This window comes from Sarcophilus harrisii, chromosome 3, assembly GCF_902635505.1.
Source record: "Sarcophilus harrisii chromosome 3, mSarHar1.11, whole genome shotgun sequence".
In the NCBI taxonomy this organism is placed as follows: Eukaryota; Metazoa; Chordata; class Mammalia; order Dasyuromorphia; family Dasyuridae; genus Sarcophilus; species Sarcophilus harrisii.
The window spans coordinates 220,839,962-220,859,517 of record NC_045428.1 but is presented as its reverse complement, the minus strand read 5'-3'; the positions used below and the strand labels follow the sequence as shown (position 1 = coordinate 220,859,517).

Here is a 19,556-nt window from a genome sequence, read left to right as displayed (position 1 = left end):
AATCATGAAATTCCTCAAGACATTCAAATTCCAACTCTGCCATATTCCAAATCATGTAAATTCTCCAAGTCTCAATTACTCTTTATGAAAGACCAATTATAGATACCATCAACTTCAAAGCATTATCATGAAAGAAAGAATCTATAAACCATAAGAATAATAATTCTTTTGGAAAGGAAGAAGCACTAGCAAAATCAATTCAAATCAACAAAGAAATGCTACCTCTGGGTTCCACAAAGAGCACTTGTTTTTAGTACTAGCAGCAACACACAAGATTTTTTTAGATAGACATTACTGAAATCCTGGACCTGGGCTGTCTGGTGGTAGGATAGTAAGTACACAGATACAATACAAAGTAAGTGTTTTGGAAAACTGCAAAAACCAATTCCTTCATAAGGTAGTACATAGAGTCACAGAATATGCAAAGAACCACAACTAGCAAACAGCATGAGATAGCAATGGAAAGATAGAGCAATAGCAGCCTAAAACAAGCCTAGAAGAACAAATAAAACAGTCTGGTGTTTACTTAACAGGGAAGAAAGATACTGTAAAAGATTTTCAGCATAAAATTGATATAATTCAGGCAGACAGAAATTAAAGTATATACCAGGTAGTGGCAGATAAGCAAAAAAACTCAACCAAACTAAGAAGGCCTATGTGAAAAAAAAATGAGTTTCAAAAAAAATTATATATAAATTATATAAATATAAATTTAAATGAACTTTAAGTAAATATTTTTCTTTGTTTCTGCTTACTCTGTAAATGCAAATTTTAATAGGTTTAAATTTAAATCCAAGAAAAACAAAATGTGTATTCTTGCATTCTCCTGAGTCATGACTTAAGTGACCGTATAAGCCATATCTTTTTTGAATACAAATCACAAATTCTAATAAATTTGGAGACAAATGTCAAATTCAGAAAAAAATTATCCTAACCTTTAAATTTTCTTTTACTATACTTTAAAAAAAAATTATAACTCAATGATTTCCATAAACCATCAAAACAATTTAAATTCCCTTACTACTGCCATACCTCACATTTGCTAATAATTCATACAAAATATTAGAAATTTTAAAATGTCTTCAACTACTTTATAAATATTCTTAAGAATATCTCAATAGACACTTGAAAAAAAGGAATATAAGGTACCTGAAGTCTCAGAAGGTTCAATGTTGCCACTGCCATACATTCTTTCTCCTGTGGTGGTGGCCAGTCAGAGGTGCCATCCATTCCCTCACTTACTTGTCGTAGTAAGAGATCCAACTGTTCAAATGTCATGGGACAAACATCCACCACAAAAGGTACACGTAGGCCAATGGACCACTCAGAACAAGAAGACCAAGCAAAACTCTATACATAAAATATAAGTATCTAAAATAAATCTCCAAAATTCAACTCAATATATTAACAGAAGATACAGTGAGTTAAAAATACAGTCATTATTCAATGCTTGATAACTATGTCTGACATTATTTTTAAAAATGTCCTCTTTAATCTTTCTTTTCTTCAAATGAAATCTTATTGTTCAAATTCTCTAAAACTCCCTATTTTCCAGATGTTTCTAGCTATAATTCTTTTCGTTATGTATCTTCACTCTAACAGAGAGATATTTAACCTTGTTTGTAATATAAAACTCTTTTTAATCTTGTTGGTAATTCTTAGATGATAATTTACTACGTGGGGGGAAAAGTCATTGCTATTTTTTAATATAAATTCTAAACTTAAAAAAATTAATAACTTCCTTATGAGGTATATATAAATAACAAAATTGACTTCTAGTTCTTAAATACTAAAGATATTCTTTGGGTGAAGAGAAAACTAGCATTTATCCACATCACAGCTAAAATGGAGAGGAAAAAAGTCAATTTTGATATGATAGTATGAAACTATTTTTGAACTATTATATTATAATATGAAACTATTTTTGAACTTCTGAAATAAGGTATATTCTGTACAATTATATTACTAAGAATTCTACATAATAATGATGTATTAGGATCAATAGTAACAATTATTATCAATTCTATTCCTTAAAGAAATCACAGCTAGTTGAAAGTTCCCAAATAAATGAATTACAGTTAGTTGACAAACTAACACTGGATATTATAATGCTGGTCATCACTAATACCATTCCTACAAATAAGCAACCTTTCGTTCAGTTCGTTTTATTCATTCTAGATGTTTTCACTTAAATGACTTTTTTAATGCATTCCATTTCTTAAGACCACCGAGTTATTCACTCTTCTTGTAATAAAAATATGAATATAATTTCCTAATTCTTAGTCCAGAATACTAGTTTTTAGTTCTTAGGGAAGGCAAATCTTCATTTTATTCATATAAGCAGTCTACTGAAACTTCATAAATTTGGAGACAAATATGTCCAAATTTAGAAAAATGTATCCTAATCTTTAAATTTTCTTTTACTATATTTTAACAGATAGTTGGAACTCAATCTCTATCATCTAAGTGATTAATGCCTTCTCTTCTACTCAAGTAGAATCAAATACTAGTTTAAAATATCAAATAAGGATTTTTTTTCTTTTTATTCTTTTTAAACATATTTTAAAGCTGAAACTTTTATCATTTACCTGAGCGGGCCCACAAGCAATTCCAACTATATGTTTTGTATCTAATCCTGGCAATGCAGTAGGTTCAGGTTTGGTAATCCGAAGGGTGTCAAAGTGCTGACACTGATCATTACTCCCCCAGCTATGAACTTCGCTATCCTCAGTAAGTGCTAAGCAGTGTGTAGAACCAGCAGCCACATCAACGACTTTTTTACCTATGGGACAAAAAAAGTTCAAATTTGCAATTAATTTTAAAATTGTGGTAGCAACTAAAATAACTTATAGCATATCATAATTTGTTTTACAGTTTTAAACTGTTTTATATCTATTTGTTAACCAGAAACTCTTAATAAATTTAAATATATCCTGTAAAGTATTTTTTTTTTACAAATTTTTTATAAATAGGAAACTGAGTCAAACAAGTTAAGTGATTTGACCAATGATATACAACTGAATTCAATAAAGGTTTATTAAGCATCTTATTTCTACATAAGTCCATGTTAAACACCATTAGACACTAATGGACAACAAAGCCACAATTTAAAATCTTGTGCCTTTGAGAGTGGTATTTCTGCTACTACAGGAAGCAGCCTCTCAAGAAAAGAAAAATATAAAAAAATCAGAAAATAACCCCAAAGTAAAATAAGTGCAATTTAATTTTTTATTATTTAGTAAGACTGGACTAGATTTTTAAGATTATTTCTAGGCTTTAAATAATGTTGCTTACAAACTACAAGTTTTAAGTCCCAGTAGTCTAAGCAGTAAATACTGAAGATGAGATTGTTAAGTTCAGCACTCTTTACTAAACTTCTCCCTGATTCAGATAAAAGCTTGTTATATATATATATATATATATAAATTGGCTTGAGGTAAAGTGGCTTGCCCAGGGTCACACAACTAGGAACAGTTAAATAATTTTCTTATCCCCTCTTCTCTACTCGCTCTATCACATCACTTCTCAAAAATAACTTTTGCTTTTCAAGCAAGCTCTTTCAAGGAAATTCTTTTTTTCCTGACATGCCTTATTGAAAACAACAACAAAAATCCTTTTAAGAAATATCAGTAGTTTAAATGTAAATGTAAATGTTAAGAAATATATTAATTTACAGGTGGTAGAACAAGACTAATACAAAGACAATTTCCTAAGAGATCAAAACAACTCAGCTGAAACTAAAAAGTTCCCAAATAAATGAAGTAGCAGCTGTACCAAGCATAGAAAGCACAAGCTACATCACAAACTTCTATGAAATAAGAATAAAAAATGAAGAAAGCAAAAGAAATCTGAGGATACAAGAATTATGACTGGTTAGCATACCAAAAGAATATAACTGAGAAAATGTGTTAGTTCACTAAAAGAGAAAAATATAAACAAAAGAGTAAATCAGTATACTGCTGTAAATCTGATCAAGTACAGTAATAATAAATTACAGCTCAATTCCACTAACAATTATTAAGTGTACAGTGAGGAGATAAGGTGCTTAATCAGGCATAGTCCTTACCCTCATGAAGCTAAGTCTATAAGCATTATGTTAACACATCTTAAAAATAACTTCAAAACAAAATATTGATAAGTGTAAAGGAATATACAGGCAAAGTATTACATGGAAGGTCTGAGGAGAGGATTTAATTACCCAAAGGAGAAATTTGAAGAATTATAAGTATTAACTTTCAATAATATGTAACTTATCTTTTTTTTTTTAATAAGGCAATTGGGGTTAAGTGACTTGCCCAGGATCATACAGCTAGAAATGTTTAGTATCTGACGCTAAATTTGAACTCAGGTCCTCTTGACTTCAGGATTGATGATCCACTGCACCACCTAGCTGCCCCTAATATGTAACTTATCAAAAGCAGTATAAAAATGCTTCTTTTAAAAATAACTGCTAAAATAATTATAATGTGGACCCCTCTGGCACTGATGAATTCTATGGACTCCTCACAATAATGTTTTGAAACGTGTAAAGTAATATATAAGATTACAAAGGAAACCAACTACACCAAATACAATCATCAAAAAACTCTTTAAATGAACTCATGGGCCCCAGAATAAAAAATAATACTCTAAACTCTCTTGTATACTCTCAATTTCTAGGTGCCACAGTGCTCATTTTAAAAAATTAACTTAGGAGAAGGAATTGAAATTTATTCATTTTATGTTTTACATAATTGCACATGTATAGCCTACATGTGTGATTGCTTAGCATATCTCAGGGAAAAGGGAGGAGAGGAAGGTTAGAAGAAATAGAATTTGGGACCCAAAACTTTAAATAAAAATGTTTTTTAAATTAGAAAAAAAAAGATTTATTCACACTAAATAAATGAAAAGATGTGTATAAATGTATACACATTAAATATATATATATATGCACACATACATATGTATTAAATTTTATTTATAGGATAATTTGTACTTATTCTTTAAATACAGAGATTGAAATAAGCATAACATAATGTGACACCAGTGACTGTAAGAATCTAAATTTGCTTAGTTGCTATTTCTATCATATTGTGAATACCTGTAATTAATAATGATGAGTGATGGTTTTAAATCTAAAGAATGTAAATTTAATTTAAAAATTAAAATTAAAGAAATATAAATTTTAGTTTAAAAATATTAAAGCCTTCAAAGAAAATTATCAAAGAAATCAGTTCTATCCTATTTCTATTTAAGGAAAAAAGGTAAAAAGAAACAAACAAATCTTGCTTTTTATTTTGCATTACACTGACCTTGTAAGCCTTCTAACAGTTTCGGATATCGAACATGCTCCTCTGTTCCATGCCCAAGTCTCTGATTGTCACCTTTTCCCCACGAGTAAACTTGACCATCTTTTGTTAAAGCAACGGAAAATTGGCTTCCACAACGTACTTTAACAACATCTAAGTCTTGAAGTTTTTCAATCAGTTTTGGTGTTTTACAACCATCACTACCACCTCTTCCTAGTTTTCCATAATCACCATCGCCCCAAGACCAGACTTGACCTGGAAAAGAAAATATGATACTTATTTCCAGGTCTACTACATTTTCATAATCAATAAGGATGACATATCAAAATGTGAACTGTCAGATTCCTAAGAAAACAAATTATTTTAGAACAAAAAAACAATCTCGCCTCAACAAAGCTTTGCATATAAAAAGCATATTAAATTGAGTTATCTCTAATTTACAGTTAGCAATTCAGACAGACATAGAATTAACATAGAAAAGGGAAAAAAATAACAAAATTGAAGGGTTATTGAAGATGAAATTAAGAACTTGAATCTTGCTTGCTTTAACATCAGTACTTCTTTAACCAAAAAAAAAAAAAAAAAAAAAAAAAAAAGAACTTTTGATTACTACTAATATAAAACATAATAAGCCGTTCTGAAGAGCAGTTTGGAACTATGCTCAAAAAGTTATCAAACTGTGCATATCCTTTGATCCAGCAGGTTATATCCCAAATAGAACTCACATATGCGAAAACGAAAGGGACTCACATATGCAAAAATGTTTAGGGCAGCCATTTTTGTAGTGGCAAGAAACTGGAAACTGAGTGGATGCCCATCAATTGGAGAATGGCTGAATAAATTATGGTATATGAATGCTATGGAAGACTACTATTCTGTAAGTAACGACCAGCAGGATGATTTCAGAGAGGCTTACATGAACTGATGCTAAGTGAAACAAGCAGAACCTGGAGATCACCATACATGGGAACAAGACTACACAATAATCAATTCTGATGGACATGGCTCTCTTCAACAATAAGATGATTCAAACCAGTTCCACTTGTTCAGTGATGAAAAGAGCCATTTACACCCAGAGAGAGGACCGTGGGAACAGAATGTGGACCACAACATAGCATTCTCACTCTCTCCGTTATTGTTTGCTTGCATTTTGTTTTCTTTCTCAGTTTTTCCTTTTCTTCCTTCTTGATCTTTTTTTTCTTGTGCAGCAAGATAACTGTATAAATATGTATGCGTATTATGGATTTAACATGTATTTTAACATATTTAATATGTATTAGACTACCTTGCCAGCTAGGGGAAGGGGTGAGGGAAGGAGGGGAAAATTTGGAACAAAAGGTTTTTCAAGAGTATGTTGAAAAAATTACCCTTGCATATGTTTTGTAAATAAAAAAGAAAATTAAAAAAAGAAAACAATGTATTTTTCAAATTCTTTCATATTTTTTCAGGACACAATTCAAATTCCAAAAATATCGATATATTATAGAATGATAAGCCAAATGCATTAAGAACTTTTGTGTAAAAATACAGAACTTTTGGAGAGAAACAACTAAGTAGCTGTTCATGGAATTTGGGGTGTTTTAGGACTCAATGGTAAACAATATGATGTAGCTTCTTCAGCACACTCCACCTCCCCAAAAAACTAAAAATCATAGGCTACAGAAATGGAAAAAGTATAAAGTCCTAAATCTAGGAGTTGGTACTTCAACTGGACCCTGCTCTAATTAGACTACATCTGCAACAATATGTTTCGTTCTAATGTGTATATATGTATATTTTTAACTGCCTCAAACAAGTTTGAGTATATCCAATACAGGGCAACCAAAAAGGTAAAAAGTCTGTAGAACCGATTATATGAGAATTACTTAAAATAAACTAGCCCAGAAAAGACTAAGTTCTTAGAGTGGTTTATTAAGTTTATGGGATCTTTATTTTGGAATATAAGTTAGGGGTACAGAATAGGAAATGAAGGAGGCATGGAAAAGAAATATTATTGTCATCAATTATTTGAGGGTTGCCACAAAGAAAAGAGAAGGCAGACTCTGGGGCACCAGAAAATAGAAATAGGGACAATGGATAGAATTATAAGTTAACAGGAGATTTTGGCCGACTTCAACAGCCTGATTCCAAATCCAACAGTTAGTTCATAATTAGCAACAAAAACTGCACAGTAAATGGTATACAATCCAAACTCTATGTAGAAATTTTACTAAATTTTCTTGGGTCCTAATCAGATGCTGAACCATCAATAAATGCTAATTTTCTACCCCCAAAATCAGAAGTGAAACCCAAGTCATCATCTTATTCTTTTTAAAAATTAACACATTAGAAAATAACTGCAAATACTTTTCTGAAATTCTTAATATATGTAAACAGAAAATGAAATCCTACTATTTTTAAATACAAAATTTCCAACTATTTATGTTATTAGAATAGTCCATCTAAAACAATTACAAAGAAAAAAGACTGATACAAAAGGTTGTGATTAAAAAAAATATACTAGATTTGGAATCAAAAGAATCTAGGATCAAATCCCAGCTTTGCACTAGTGTGATCTTTGGCAATTCATAATCTCTTGAGCCTTTAGTTTTCTTATCAACAAAATAAGGAGACTGGGGCCAGTTGACCTCTCTGATCCTATCCAGGATCCTAAATTTATGATTCCATGATTCCAATAGGCCATTAACACTTCCCATCTTTGAAGAAGCCATTTAGGTTCTTCATTTATATAAGAAAAATAAAGCTATACTCGACTTAAGACAGGAAGCTAAATTAAATGACCTGATGAAATCATTTCAAAATTTAAGATCTATGACTTTAAGATCTTAAAAATACCTTAAGTTTTTTCAAACTGAAATACTAAGTCCAAAGTTAATGCCCAAGTTAACAAGCTCCCATTGGGTAAAAATTTATTTTTTCCATTTTCTACTTACCATTCTCAGTCACTGCAAGAGTCTGAGCATCCCCACTCCCACAAGAGACATCAATAACCTTCAGTCCTTTAAGTCCAGTTACTAGCATTGGAATTGTCTGATCTTCACTTGAGCCTTCAAAATAGAAAGTTCTTTCATATCAATCAATAAGTGAGTATTACCAAATGCCTTTTATGTGTTAAGCACTTCAGCTACAAATATAAAAGTGAAGTCACTACCTTAAGGAAAATCACATTTGTATCCTTATTGAGGTAGAACAAATTATACAAAAAAAGTCATCCTTTAATAATTTTATATTAAAAGTAAAAACATACCATGTCCCAGCCTGCCATAGTTTCCTCGACCCCAAGTATATAACTCTCCTTCAGCTGTAATAGCTGCACTATAAGTACTTCCACATGCGATATGAACTACATGTTTCCCAGCTTGCTTTCCTGAGAGAGCAGATATCATCTTAGGTTCTTCTAGAGGCCTAGTAGTAAGACAGAGAGAATAAGAAAACTTCTAAAAATTTAAATGTTCTTTAAATATATCTGAGAAATGACAATGTAAAGCACTTCTTGAGAAAAATAATGATTATAACAACTACAAATAATATTAATAATCAAAGATATAAAATTACCTTTAAAATTGTTTAATGAAAATAAAATATTTTTTCAAAATATATATAACATGATTTTTAATGTTTCATAAAATTCACAGAATTTATAGAAAGGATTAAATAAATATGAATGCAATTTTAATCTTGTATATGCAAAGTACAGAATAATGATTTCAGAATGGCAAGGCCTTCTCAATGTCTAGTTTAAACTAATACTCTTATTTATAATCAATGTTACCCAGAAAAATTTTCAATGGAATCTGGATTACATTTAAAAACATCCATTTAAAAGAACTCAGCTATATTTTAAATAAACTTTTTTTGAAAATGTTCTAAAATATAAATGTTGAGTGCAGTTATTCTACTGTCATATGTTCCAAAATACTTCCTCCAGTAATCTATACTGACCTGAACCTTTTCAGATCTCCTAATGCACTTTAAATGTCATTCATACATTAGTATTTTGCACTATCACTTAACTTATGTTTACATGTCTCCCCAATACACATAACTATATGGAAACTTCACAGAAAGCAAGGATCATGTTGTATTTCTTGATATTAAAATATTTATTAACTACAAAGTACAAAACACAATGAAAACATTAAAGAATAAGGCTATTCCCAAACAAGAATAGCCTCCTCAATGCTTATTAAAACATTATTCTTGACAATAAACCCTCAAAAAATACTTGACAAAATACCACATTCCTAGTCATTTAGTCTTAGTCACAAATAAACTATTTCATAATTATGTATGAATATGTCCATCAGTTGGAGAATGGCTGAATAAATTGTGGTATATGAAAATTATGGAATATTACTGTTCTGTAAGAAATGACCAACAGGATGATTTCAGAAAGGCCTGGAGAGACTTACACGAACTGATGCTGAGTGAAATGAGCAGGACCAGGAGATCATTATATACTTCAACAACAATACTAGATGATGACCAGCTGATGGATCAGGCCATCCTCAGCAACGAGATCAACCAAATCATTTCTAATGGAGCAGTAATGAACTGAACTAGCTATACCCAGAAAAAGAACTCTGGGAGATGACTAAAAACCATTACATTGAATTCCCAATCCCTATATTTATGCACACCTGCATTTTTGATTTCCTTCACAAGCTAATTGTACAATAATTCAGAGTCTGATTCTTTTTGTACAGCAAAATAATGTTTTGGTCATGTATACTTATTGTGTATCTAAGTTATATTTTAATATATTTAACATCTACTGGTCATCCTGCCATTTAGGGGAGGGGGTGGGGGGGGTAAGAGGTGAAAAATTGGAACAAGAGGTTTGGCAATTGTTAATGCTGTAAAGTTACCCATGTATATATACTGTAAATAAAAGGCTATTAAATAAAAATTAAAATTAAAATAATAATAATAATAATTATGTATGAATGAGGGTTATTATTCTATTCCAGTCTTTTAGAATTCTAATATGAAAAGGGATATTTCTTATAAAAAGTGCTTATTGCCTCGTAAAAAACACAGTGATAATACATACACTGTATCACCATGGCCTAACCGTCCACCATCTCCACAGCCCCAAGAAAAGACCTCTCCAGTGGCTGCCAAAGCCAGATAATGATGACCATCTGAATGTGCTGCAATTTTCACAATATTTCTAGAGGCAAGACCTTGAACTAGTTGGGGTCCCTAAAAAGGATAAAAATACCAAAAAAAAAAAAAAAAAAAAAAAAAAAAAAGTCACAAAATGAGAAATCAGTAAAATAACTTAAGATACAATTTAGTAATGCACCACATAGCAACAAAGCCCCAATTACTAAAAGCCCTGAATGTCTGAAGTAAATATCTTTAGTTCCTCAGTTCTAATACTGAGCAAATTCTAAACAGTAACTTAGGGTTTTCAACCTGCTTTACTATGAATATCAGATTTTAACTTTTAAAATATATGAAACTTTGGTAGTCTGTTGAAGAAACATATTAAATCATTTTTAGAGTTATATAAAGCATACTTTATGTATGAAAACATCTAGAGAACTATTACATTTCAAGGACATCAATAATGTATATTTAGCCTCTTGTTTTTCTAGGTTGTTTTAAGTCATCTTTAATAAATTTTTGCAAAATACTATTTTTGCCTTATCAATGCATTTGCATGGGAAGTTAAGTATAATAGGAAGAAACTAATTTCAAAGTAAACAAAATGATGTATTAAAATGAAAAAGATAAAAAGAGAGACCTATGGTGACAAATCAATAACATGGCAAGAAATTTATAAAAGGGGACTGATGACCTAAAACAAACCAAAACTATTGAAGTTCAGAAAATAAAGAAATCTGAGAAAATTTTCACCTTGCTATCACTTCAATTAATTACAAATCAAGATTAAGTCAAGAAAAAAAGATTTACATTAGGGAAAAAACAGCAACCACCCCTACCAATGTGTCACTGTTGTAAGCCTGCATGTAAACTCGCCCATTCCGAGACAAAATCAGGAAACGCTTTTCTGCACAGGCAATCTGTGTGATCCCAAGATTTGCAAGTCCTTCACATTGAATTGGGCCAATCACATTAGCATAGTATTTCCATCCTATTAAGCCCCAACCTATGACTTCTTGTAAAGATCCCTGTAAGACAATAAATTAATTCAATAAGCTGAATTTGATGTAATACATATTCTAAATATTTATTTTAACGATTTAGATTAGCATAGTACAATACAAAGATAAAAATCATCCACTGTAGGAAAATGCCTATAATAGGTGTTTCTCATGAACTTTTATTCATGTAGAAGAAAGTTGTATATAAGCATCATAATACTGTTATCCTAAAAACATAAGCTTCAGCTAGTAACACATCTTTTGAATGACTGTTATGCATTCAAACTTAGATTTGTTTTCTTTTTTAATACTGCTGTCCAATAACAAATTCTTCAAAATCTTTTCAACTTCAGATACTTTCAAAACTGGATCACTATTATAATGGCTTTTTTAGGATTTTACATGGATAGAATGTGTAATGTGCAATTAAATTTTGAGCTGGAAGCTTCCAAAAGCCTTCACTTTTCTCAGGAACTAAGCTGTAATATGTGTTCATCTACTCATATTATTCAAACAAATATTCTCTATATTGGGTTCGAAAAGGTACTAACTTTAAATAAGACATGGTTCTCTGCCTTATAAAGCTTACAGTATATTAAAGATAAAAATGAGAAAAAGAGAGCCAATAAAAAATAAACTATGTTTCTTCCACTCAGGAGGCACAGGTAGATATGCTGTCCTCACCACTCCCCTCCAGTAGTAGTATCACTAGTATTGTTCTTAGTAAAGTGTATGTTCTTTCTATTAAGTAGAAAGACCTTAGAGGACAAGGTCTATTCTGTTTGTGCCTCTGAATCTTTAGGACCAGTATAAAGTCTTGTGCCCTGAAGGTCCTTATTAACTGTTTAATGAAGAGGGCAATCTCCCTGAACAGACAATCAGGAGCAACGATTACTATCCTTGGACCTTCAGAAAGTAAGAAAGATATGTATGGTCAAGAAAATCATCAAAGAGCATGTACTTCATGTCAGAGAACCACAAAACTAGAAAGGCTAAACAAATAAAAAAACTACACATTTAATGACCAGAGGCATTCAGAAACCTGTAAAAAGGAAAGATGTTATTACTTAGCAAGACCAACTTTCATTTAGAAAAGAATTTAAGGTAATCTCCTTTTGATATTAGGTACTAACAATCATTGAGGCAACCCTGAACTATCTAGAGAGAGAGAATATTAAGTTTCTAATCATGACCTTCTAAATAGTGATAGAGGAAAACTGTGGGACAATTAACCAGAAAATTTCTCAATGTGAATTTGTTGATAAATGACAAAGAGATACAACTTAATGCTTCAAGATTTAAATAATTACAGCTAGAAACTGAGGTATGGTATAGAAACAGACAATAGTTCAAACAATTTGGGTAAGATTTTGATTCATTCAATATAGCTTCAAAATGTCACATGCAACTGGTTTGTTGTCAGTTTGCTCTCAGAACATCAAAAGAGCTGGCAAATAAAGAAAGGGACTTAAACTGTACAAAGTTTAACAAATAAGTGGCTATTTTATTTAAACTGCACAAAGTATTATAAATAACTGGCCACTTTATAAAAACAAGAGGACTGTTTAAGCTATTCTAACATTTGTGTACATTTGTATTTATATATATATTTTGTTTGTGATACTGTTTGGGCAAACACATTCCCTCCTATTTAATCAGCTGAAATTTTTCATTTTCCTCTTTCTTACACAATGGGGATATCACTTCCAATACCTACTACAAAGGATTATCATACCACTCAACTGAGATAATACATGCAAAGCATTCTGCAAACCATAAAGGTGTTTATTATTATTCTCAAATCAAGGAGCAGAGAAAAGGGAACATCTAGTCCAAAGATTCTCCCCTCAAGAAGACATGAAAAGCATCAGGCTGTGTTGGCACAACAAAGCTGAAGGGCCCCAGGAAGGATACAATATCTAGAAAAGGAGAAGGCATGGGCAACTAAAGGGATGGCTAAAGCCAACCAATACCAGAGTACCATACTAGAAGTTCAGAAAGGGTTGAAGCTCAGTATAGAGTCCAAGGCAATTTGCAGCAGGGTCTTTTGGGAGGTAAGTACATACTTTAATGCCTAGATACAAGAAATAATGCCTAGATACTTATCATGCTAAATCTCTAAAAAGTGACAACAGTTCACAACAGTCTACCAAAAATAGTCAATACTTTCAAGAATATTAGTTGATAAATTTCCTATGCTAATTAAAAATAGCTTCAAAAGTAATTGCTATCATAACTGGAACAACAAAAGAAAATGTAAAGAGTTATTAAATGCAATTACAAAGTATTTGAAATTCCTGATATAATAGTAAGGTAGACAATTTCATTTCAATAAATACCTTATGAGATGTAGGAGAACTACACTGAGGAGGCATGCAGGGAGTGGCCAGACGATCTAAGTACACTACCTTCCACATTCTTCTAAATTAAATTTAGGGAGATACTTCCTGCCACTGGGAGTAATATTCAAGAAAACAGCCTATTCTAAGAAGTGGCAGGCAGTTTAAGGACTTTTAAGACCTTATGTAAAAAACAAATGATCTCTATTCTCTCCTGATTAAATATGCTAGTCTTCATAGTTTATGGCTGAATTCAGAGTTTTCCCAAACTTGCCAGATTCAATAAGAGATTACTCTTAAGGAAGGAACAACAAATACTGCACACAAAAGTTACTAAAAAAAAGGCACAGGAGAATGGCATAAAGTAGGGAAGACATTAAGAGATGGCAGTATTAAGTCCTTTAAAGGACTTATTTGGAAAAGCAAATTAAAAGGATGAACAGGAGTCTACAAGGGCAATAACAATAAAACTAAGGTGATTTTTCTTGTTTGTGTCCTTACTTTGAGATGTAGTAGACCTTGGAATCTGTAAAAAGGATCTTTTCATGGTAATCTAACCCATGATGAACAATGAAACTGTGGTTTTACTCAGAAGCTAGACATTAAATCCCAATTCTGACAAAGACTAGCTGTATGATCTTGACCAAGGCATTTTATCTCCTCTACACCTAAGTTTTCTTCTCCAAAAAATGGTGATAACATCACAAGGTTATAGGAGGAATGAATTTTGCAACTACAATATGCCATGTGAATTATCATCGTTTTTAATAATATGTAAAAGAACCCTTTAAAAAGTCTTCCTAAACACCATTTATCATAAGATGCTAAATCTCTAAAAAGTGACAACAGTTCACAACAGTCTACCAAAAATAGTCAATACCTTCAAGAATATTAGTTGATAAATTTCCTATGCTAATTAAAAATAGCTTCAAAAGTAACTGCTATCATAACTGGAACAACAAAAGAAAATGTAAAGAGTTATTAAATGCAATTACAAAGTATTTGAAATTCCTGATATAATAGTAAGGTAGACAATTTCATTTCAATAAATACCTTATGAGATGTTGGAGAACTACACTGAGGAGGCATACAGGGAGTGGCCAGACGATCTAAATGCGCCATAATCACTACTGCAGTTTGACGCAAATCAATGGCTAATTCATTGTCTTGTGGTAAAGTAAGGTACCTCAAAAAACTTTCATTGGGACTCAGAAGACCAGACAGCATCTAAAAGAAGGAGGAAAAAACTACATTAGTCAAATATTTCAAAAATAATGTGAAAAATATGAACATACTAATAAATATTTAATACATTTTCCAATTATTTATATTTTGGTATGGATATAAAAGATAAAGTTGGCCAATTTACTTTAGTCATCTCAAACAACACTATTAATGACATGCCTGAATGAACTCTGAAAAGATTATAAATACCATTAAGACAGCCTAATGTTCAAATTGATCATTATACAATCTAAGGATTTTTCATATAAAGCTATGAATGGAGGCATCAACCTATTTGTATTTTTTCAATCCAATCTGAAGAAATTATCATATATTTCCTGTTTTCAAAGTTCAAGCCATACTAGTCATCTTTCTATAAAAAAATTGAGAACCTTTTTAACAAAAATTAGCAAATGTTAATATGTAGCAGGGCTGGAAACTAACTACAACATCATAATATAATTATGTTTTAAATGAAAGACTTAGAAAATAAAATTAAAATCATTTCAAAGGTTTAAACATGAATCTATAAACTAACACTTCACATCTAATGCCAGGGGCTCAAATACAGAAAAGAAGTTAAGAAGTTGAGCCCTCTTTAGAAACAAAAGTATGGGGAAAAAAGAATAATTCTGAATCTTCTAAGTTTAAACACTCTTAAAATAAGCTGAATAGAAGGGGGAAAACCTCAAGCATTGGAGGTAGGAAGACTAATAAAATTTGAGGAGGGTTGGGGTTGAAATCGAGAAATCAGATGACACCAATTCAGTCAAAAGCAATGACATTTTTCCTTTAATCTACAACTTTTACAACCTAAGCCTCTTATTTTATGATTAATTTCATACAGCCTTGTGAGTAACTCAGATGGTTGTCATTTCTCTTTTTAATTAAGTAATTTAACTTATGACTCATTTTACAAACTAATTGGAGAGAAAATAAAAATATATCAAGTATTATTTATTAAATGTCTATTACAGACTAGGCATGTGCTAAACAATAGGAATATAATTTTATAATTATATTAGATGTAATTATATTGAATGAAACAGCTTTGGGGGAAAAAAATAAAACCTTTCCATTCTAAAAAAGAAACAAGAACGCATATAAGTATATACAAAATAACTATGAAAAGAATAGAAAGTAGCTTTAAAAATTAGCTAGGGAGAAAGGCATTAACAGTTCAGTTAGAAAGGACTAAATCCAGAGGGTAGTATTTAAGCTGAGTCTTAAAAGAGGGAAGGAAGGACAGAATTGGAAGGACAGAATGTAGGAAGATGGTGCAAAGACAGAGAATTTAAATGGAGTATTTTATAAGGAACACAGAGAAGGCTAGTTTTGCTGGATTGTAAAGGGTGAGAAAGGTAATAATGTACAATGAGACTGGGAAGACAGGATGGGGCTAGATTGTGAAGTTATAAAAGCTAAAGAGAAGAATTTGTATTTGATCCCAGAAGCAACAGGAAATTGACAAATTTTACTAAGTAGGGAAATCACATGGTCAGATCTATGCTTATTAAAAATATTTTGGCAAAAATGCAAAGGATAAACTGAAATAGAGAGAACTGAGGCAGGGAAATAAATCAGGAGGTTATTGCAATAATTCAGATGAAATACTGTCAGGGCATGAATTAATATGGAGGCTATATGAATAGAGAGAAAGGACTGGATGTTGTAGATACATAAAAACTGGCAATTGATTGTGGCTATGTGTAGTTAGGAAGAATGAGGAATTGAGGTTATGAATCTTAGAGAGCTGAAAGAATGGAGTCTTCAACAGAAATAGTTAAGTCTGGAAAAGAAATGGGTTCAGGGAAAAGATAAAAAGTTCAGTTTTGGACAGGCTGAGTCAAAGATGTCTCTCTCCAAAACAACCAGTTTAAATTATTGAAGTCTCAATGGGTGATAGGTATTTGAAGCTCAAAGAAGAGAGATTGAATCTAGTTTTATAAATCTGTGAGGCACCTACATAGAGATAATTAAATCCATAGGAACAGGAAGATCAAGAGAACATGTTAGAAGAGAAGACTACCATTATAGCCTTGGGAATATGATAGGAATGATGAGCCAGCAAAAGAAACTGAAAAGTAATAATTAGACAGATAAGAAGGAAAACAAGAGAGCACTATCATGAAAATGCAAAATGGTGAAAGTGGCCCCAAAGTCAGATGTAGTAGATAGCTCAAGAAAAATGAGGAATGCTAAAAGATCATCAGGATTAGCCATCCTACTACTGTAAAATCCTTTCTGACAGACTGTAATAAACATTTTCTTATCTCCTATGACATCTAACATTAAGAGCCTTGTTCATAGTAGGTATTCAATGTGTTACCAAATTGGATGGGAACACACATTAAAAGAAATCCAAACTTAATAGGGCAATAACTTAATCTCAGGAGTAATTACTTGAAAGGTTCCCACAATTATTGCAAAAATGATAAAAATCAGCAGGATTATTTATTATCCTGATGACTGATCACTTAAAAATAGAAACTTCATGCCCACCACCTGTAATATTCTTCTTTAAAGTGTAATTTTCTCTGTGAGCAGGTTTCTTGGGGAGCTTCTGGTGGAATTCTAACAACCACCCACCCCTGACAACTACTTTGAGAAAAGGACACGGCTCTGCCTCTGGCTAGAGTAGTATCTGGAAATGGCACCATAACATCACAAAGCAGAGCCAAGACAAAATCCTACCACCTGCTGATGCTACTGGGTCTGAGGAATGTCATGATGTCTTCTGATCGAATTAAACCCCATTGTCTAACCAACACATACTACCTCTCCAATCTCTGTGACAATGAACCAGCTGCTGTCAAGGAAAAAGTGAAGCAGGTTCAATGCCATTATCTTCTTCTCAGAACTCTCTCACTCCTTTCCTACCCCATTCACATTCTATCAAAACCCAATCTTAGATTACTCCCATCATCTCCCACCTCTACTTCCACTCAAATGCTGCTGAATGGAACTAGAAAAAGCTATAACATTGTGCCAACTGCAGCCCTCTTTGTGGTGGCCAGAAACTGGAAACTGAGTGGATACCCATCAATTGGAGAATGGCTGAATAAATTGTGGTATATGAATATTATGGAATATTATTGTTCTGTAAGAAACAACCAACACGATGATTTCAGAAAGGCTTGAAGAGACTTACATGAACTGATGCTGAGTGAAATGAGCAGAATCAGATCATTATATACTTCAACAACAATACTATATGATGATCAATTCTGATGGACGTGGCCCTCTTCAACAATGAGATAAACCAAATCAGTTCCAATAGAGCAGTAATGAATTGAACCAGCTACACCCAGCAAAAGAACTCTGGGAAATGAGTATGAACCACTACATAGAATTCTCAATCCCTCTATTTTTGTCCATCTGCATTTTTGATTTCCTTCACAGGTTAATTGTACATTATTTCAAAGTCTGATTCTTTTTGTACAGCAAAATAACTGTATGGATATATACACATATATTGTATTTAACATATGCTTTAACATATTTAATATGTATTGGTCAACCTGCCATCTGGGGAAGGGGATGGAGGGAAGGAAGGGAAAAATTGGAACAAAAGTTTTTGCAATTGTCAACGCTGAAAAATTACCTATGCATATATCTTGCAAATAAAAAGCTATAATTAAAAAAAAAGAAGAAAAAGGGAAAAAAAAAACCATTGTGCCAACTGGGTTCATGATACATATCTGTTATCTCATCTTAACTGGGTCCTTACAGGAGCAAAGCCATCCTTCACAACTGCTCTCTGATCTGATCCCTCACCACAGCAGATGGTTTTCTTCTCCCCTTTAATATTCTAGAATGCTCATCTTCCTCCTCTCTCATCCAAAGACCTTGCATCAGGCCTTACCAAAGCAAGTCAAGGCTACCTACTGTAAGTTCTCTTTTATCTTCTCACCCCTTGACAGTACTCCCCCCCCCACACTCTCCTCTAGTTCTTTTCAGATCCATGTTTGAAGAAAAGTCGGTCCCTTTCCATGTCAAAGTCAACCCCCTCTACATGTGCCTTGATTCCATCTCTTCCCTATCTTCTGCTGAAGACTACCTGCACTATTATCTGTCCCTTCCTCTTTCTAATATTTGGTGTCTTTCTATCCATTGATTTCTTGGATTACCTATAAATTTGTCCAAGTCTCCACAGATCCCCATCTTAAAAAAAAAATCATTAAATTATGCCATTTCTGCTAGGTATCAACCTTCATCTCTCTTCCCCTTCATAGTTAAAAGTTCAATAAAAAAATGTTCACAATAAGTGCCTCTCCTTCCTTTCTTCCCTCTCTGTTCAAAACCCTTTATTATATGGCTCCTGATCTAAATTCTTAAAGAAAGTTACTCTCTCCAATTGCCAATGATCCTATAATAATGGTCAAAGCTGATGTCCTTAATTATCACCCTTCTTGGCCTTTTTAACACCATTTGTCCTCAGCTCCTGGATTCCCTACTCAACATGGGTGTAATGACAGACCAGTTCTCTGGAGGATCTTGTTACCAACAAGTCCTTTATCTTAAGACACCCACCTCTTCTAAGATTAAAGACTCGAGCTGATACTGAGATCCTCCAGAAAGCTAGTACA

The 19,556-nt window shown here is 32.2% G+C and overlaps 1 protein-coding gene across 4 annotated transcripts in view; it reads right to left on the bottom strand.

Annotated features, from left to right (window-relative positions):
- Nucleotides 1-19,556, bottom strand: part of HERC2 (HECT and RLD domain containing E3 ubiquitin protein ligase 2) — a 221,591-nt gene that overhangs the window by 144,742 nt on the left and 57,293 nt on the right. For 3 of the 4 annotated variants that reach the window (XM_031959088.1, XM_031959089.1, XM_031959091.1), the window contains exons 10-17: nt 14,797-14,970; nt 11,243-11,431; nt 10,345-10,496; nt 8,539-8,696; nt 8,225-8,338; nt 5,295-5,546; nt 2,589-2,782; nt 1,150-1,350 (exon numbers count right to left, since the gene is read on the bottom strand). In XM_031959088.1, coding sequence (XP_031814948.1) covers nt 1,150-1,350; nt 2,589-2,782; nt 5,295-5,546; nt 8,225-8,338; nt 8,539-8,696; nt 10,345-10,496; nt 11,243-11,431; nt 14,797-14,970 — 1,434 coding nt within the window. Of the gene's footprint in view, nt 1-1,149; nt 1,351-2,588; nt 2,783-5,294; nt 5,547-8,224; nt 8,339-8,538; nt 8,697-10,344; nt 10,497-11,242; nt 11,432-13,743; nt 14,733-14,796; nt 14,971-19,556 lie in introns of those variants that run through there. The other variant, XM_031959090.1, reaches the window with a different exon arrangement.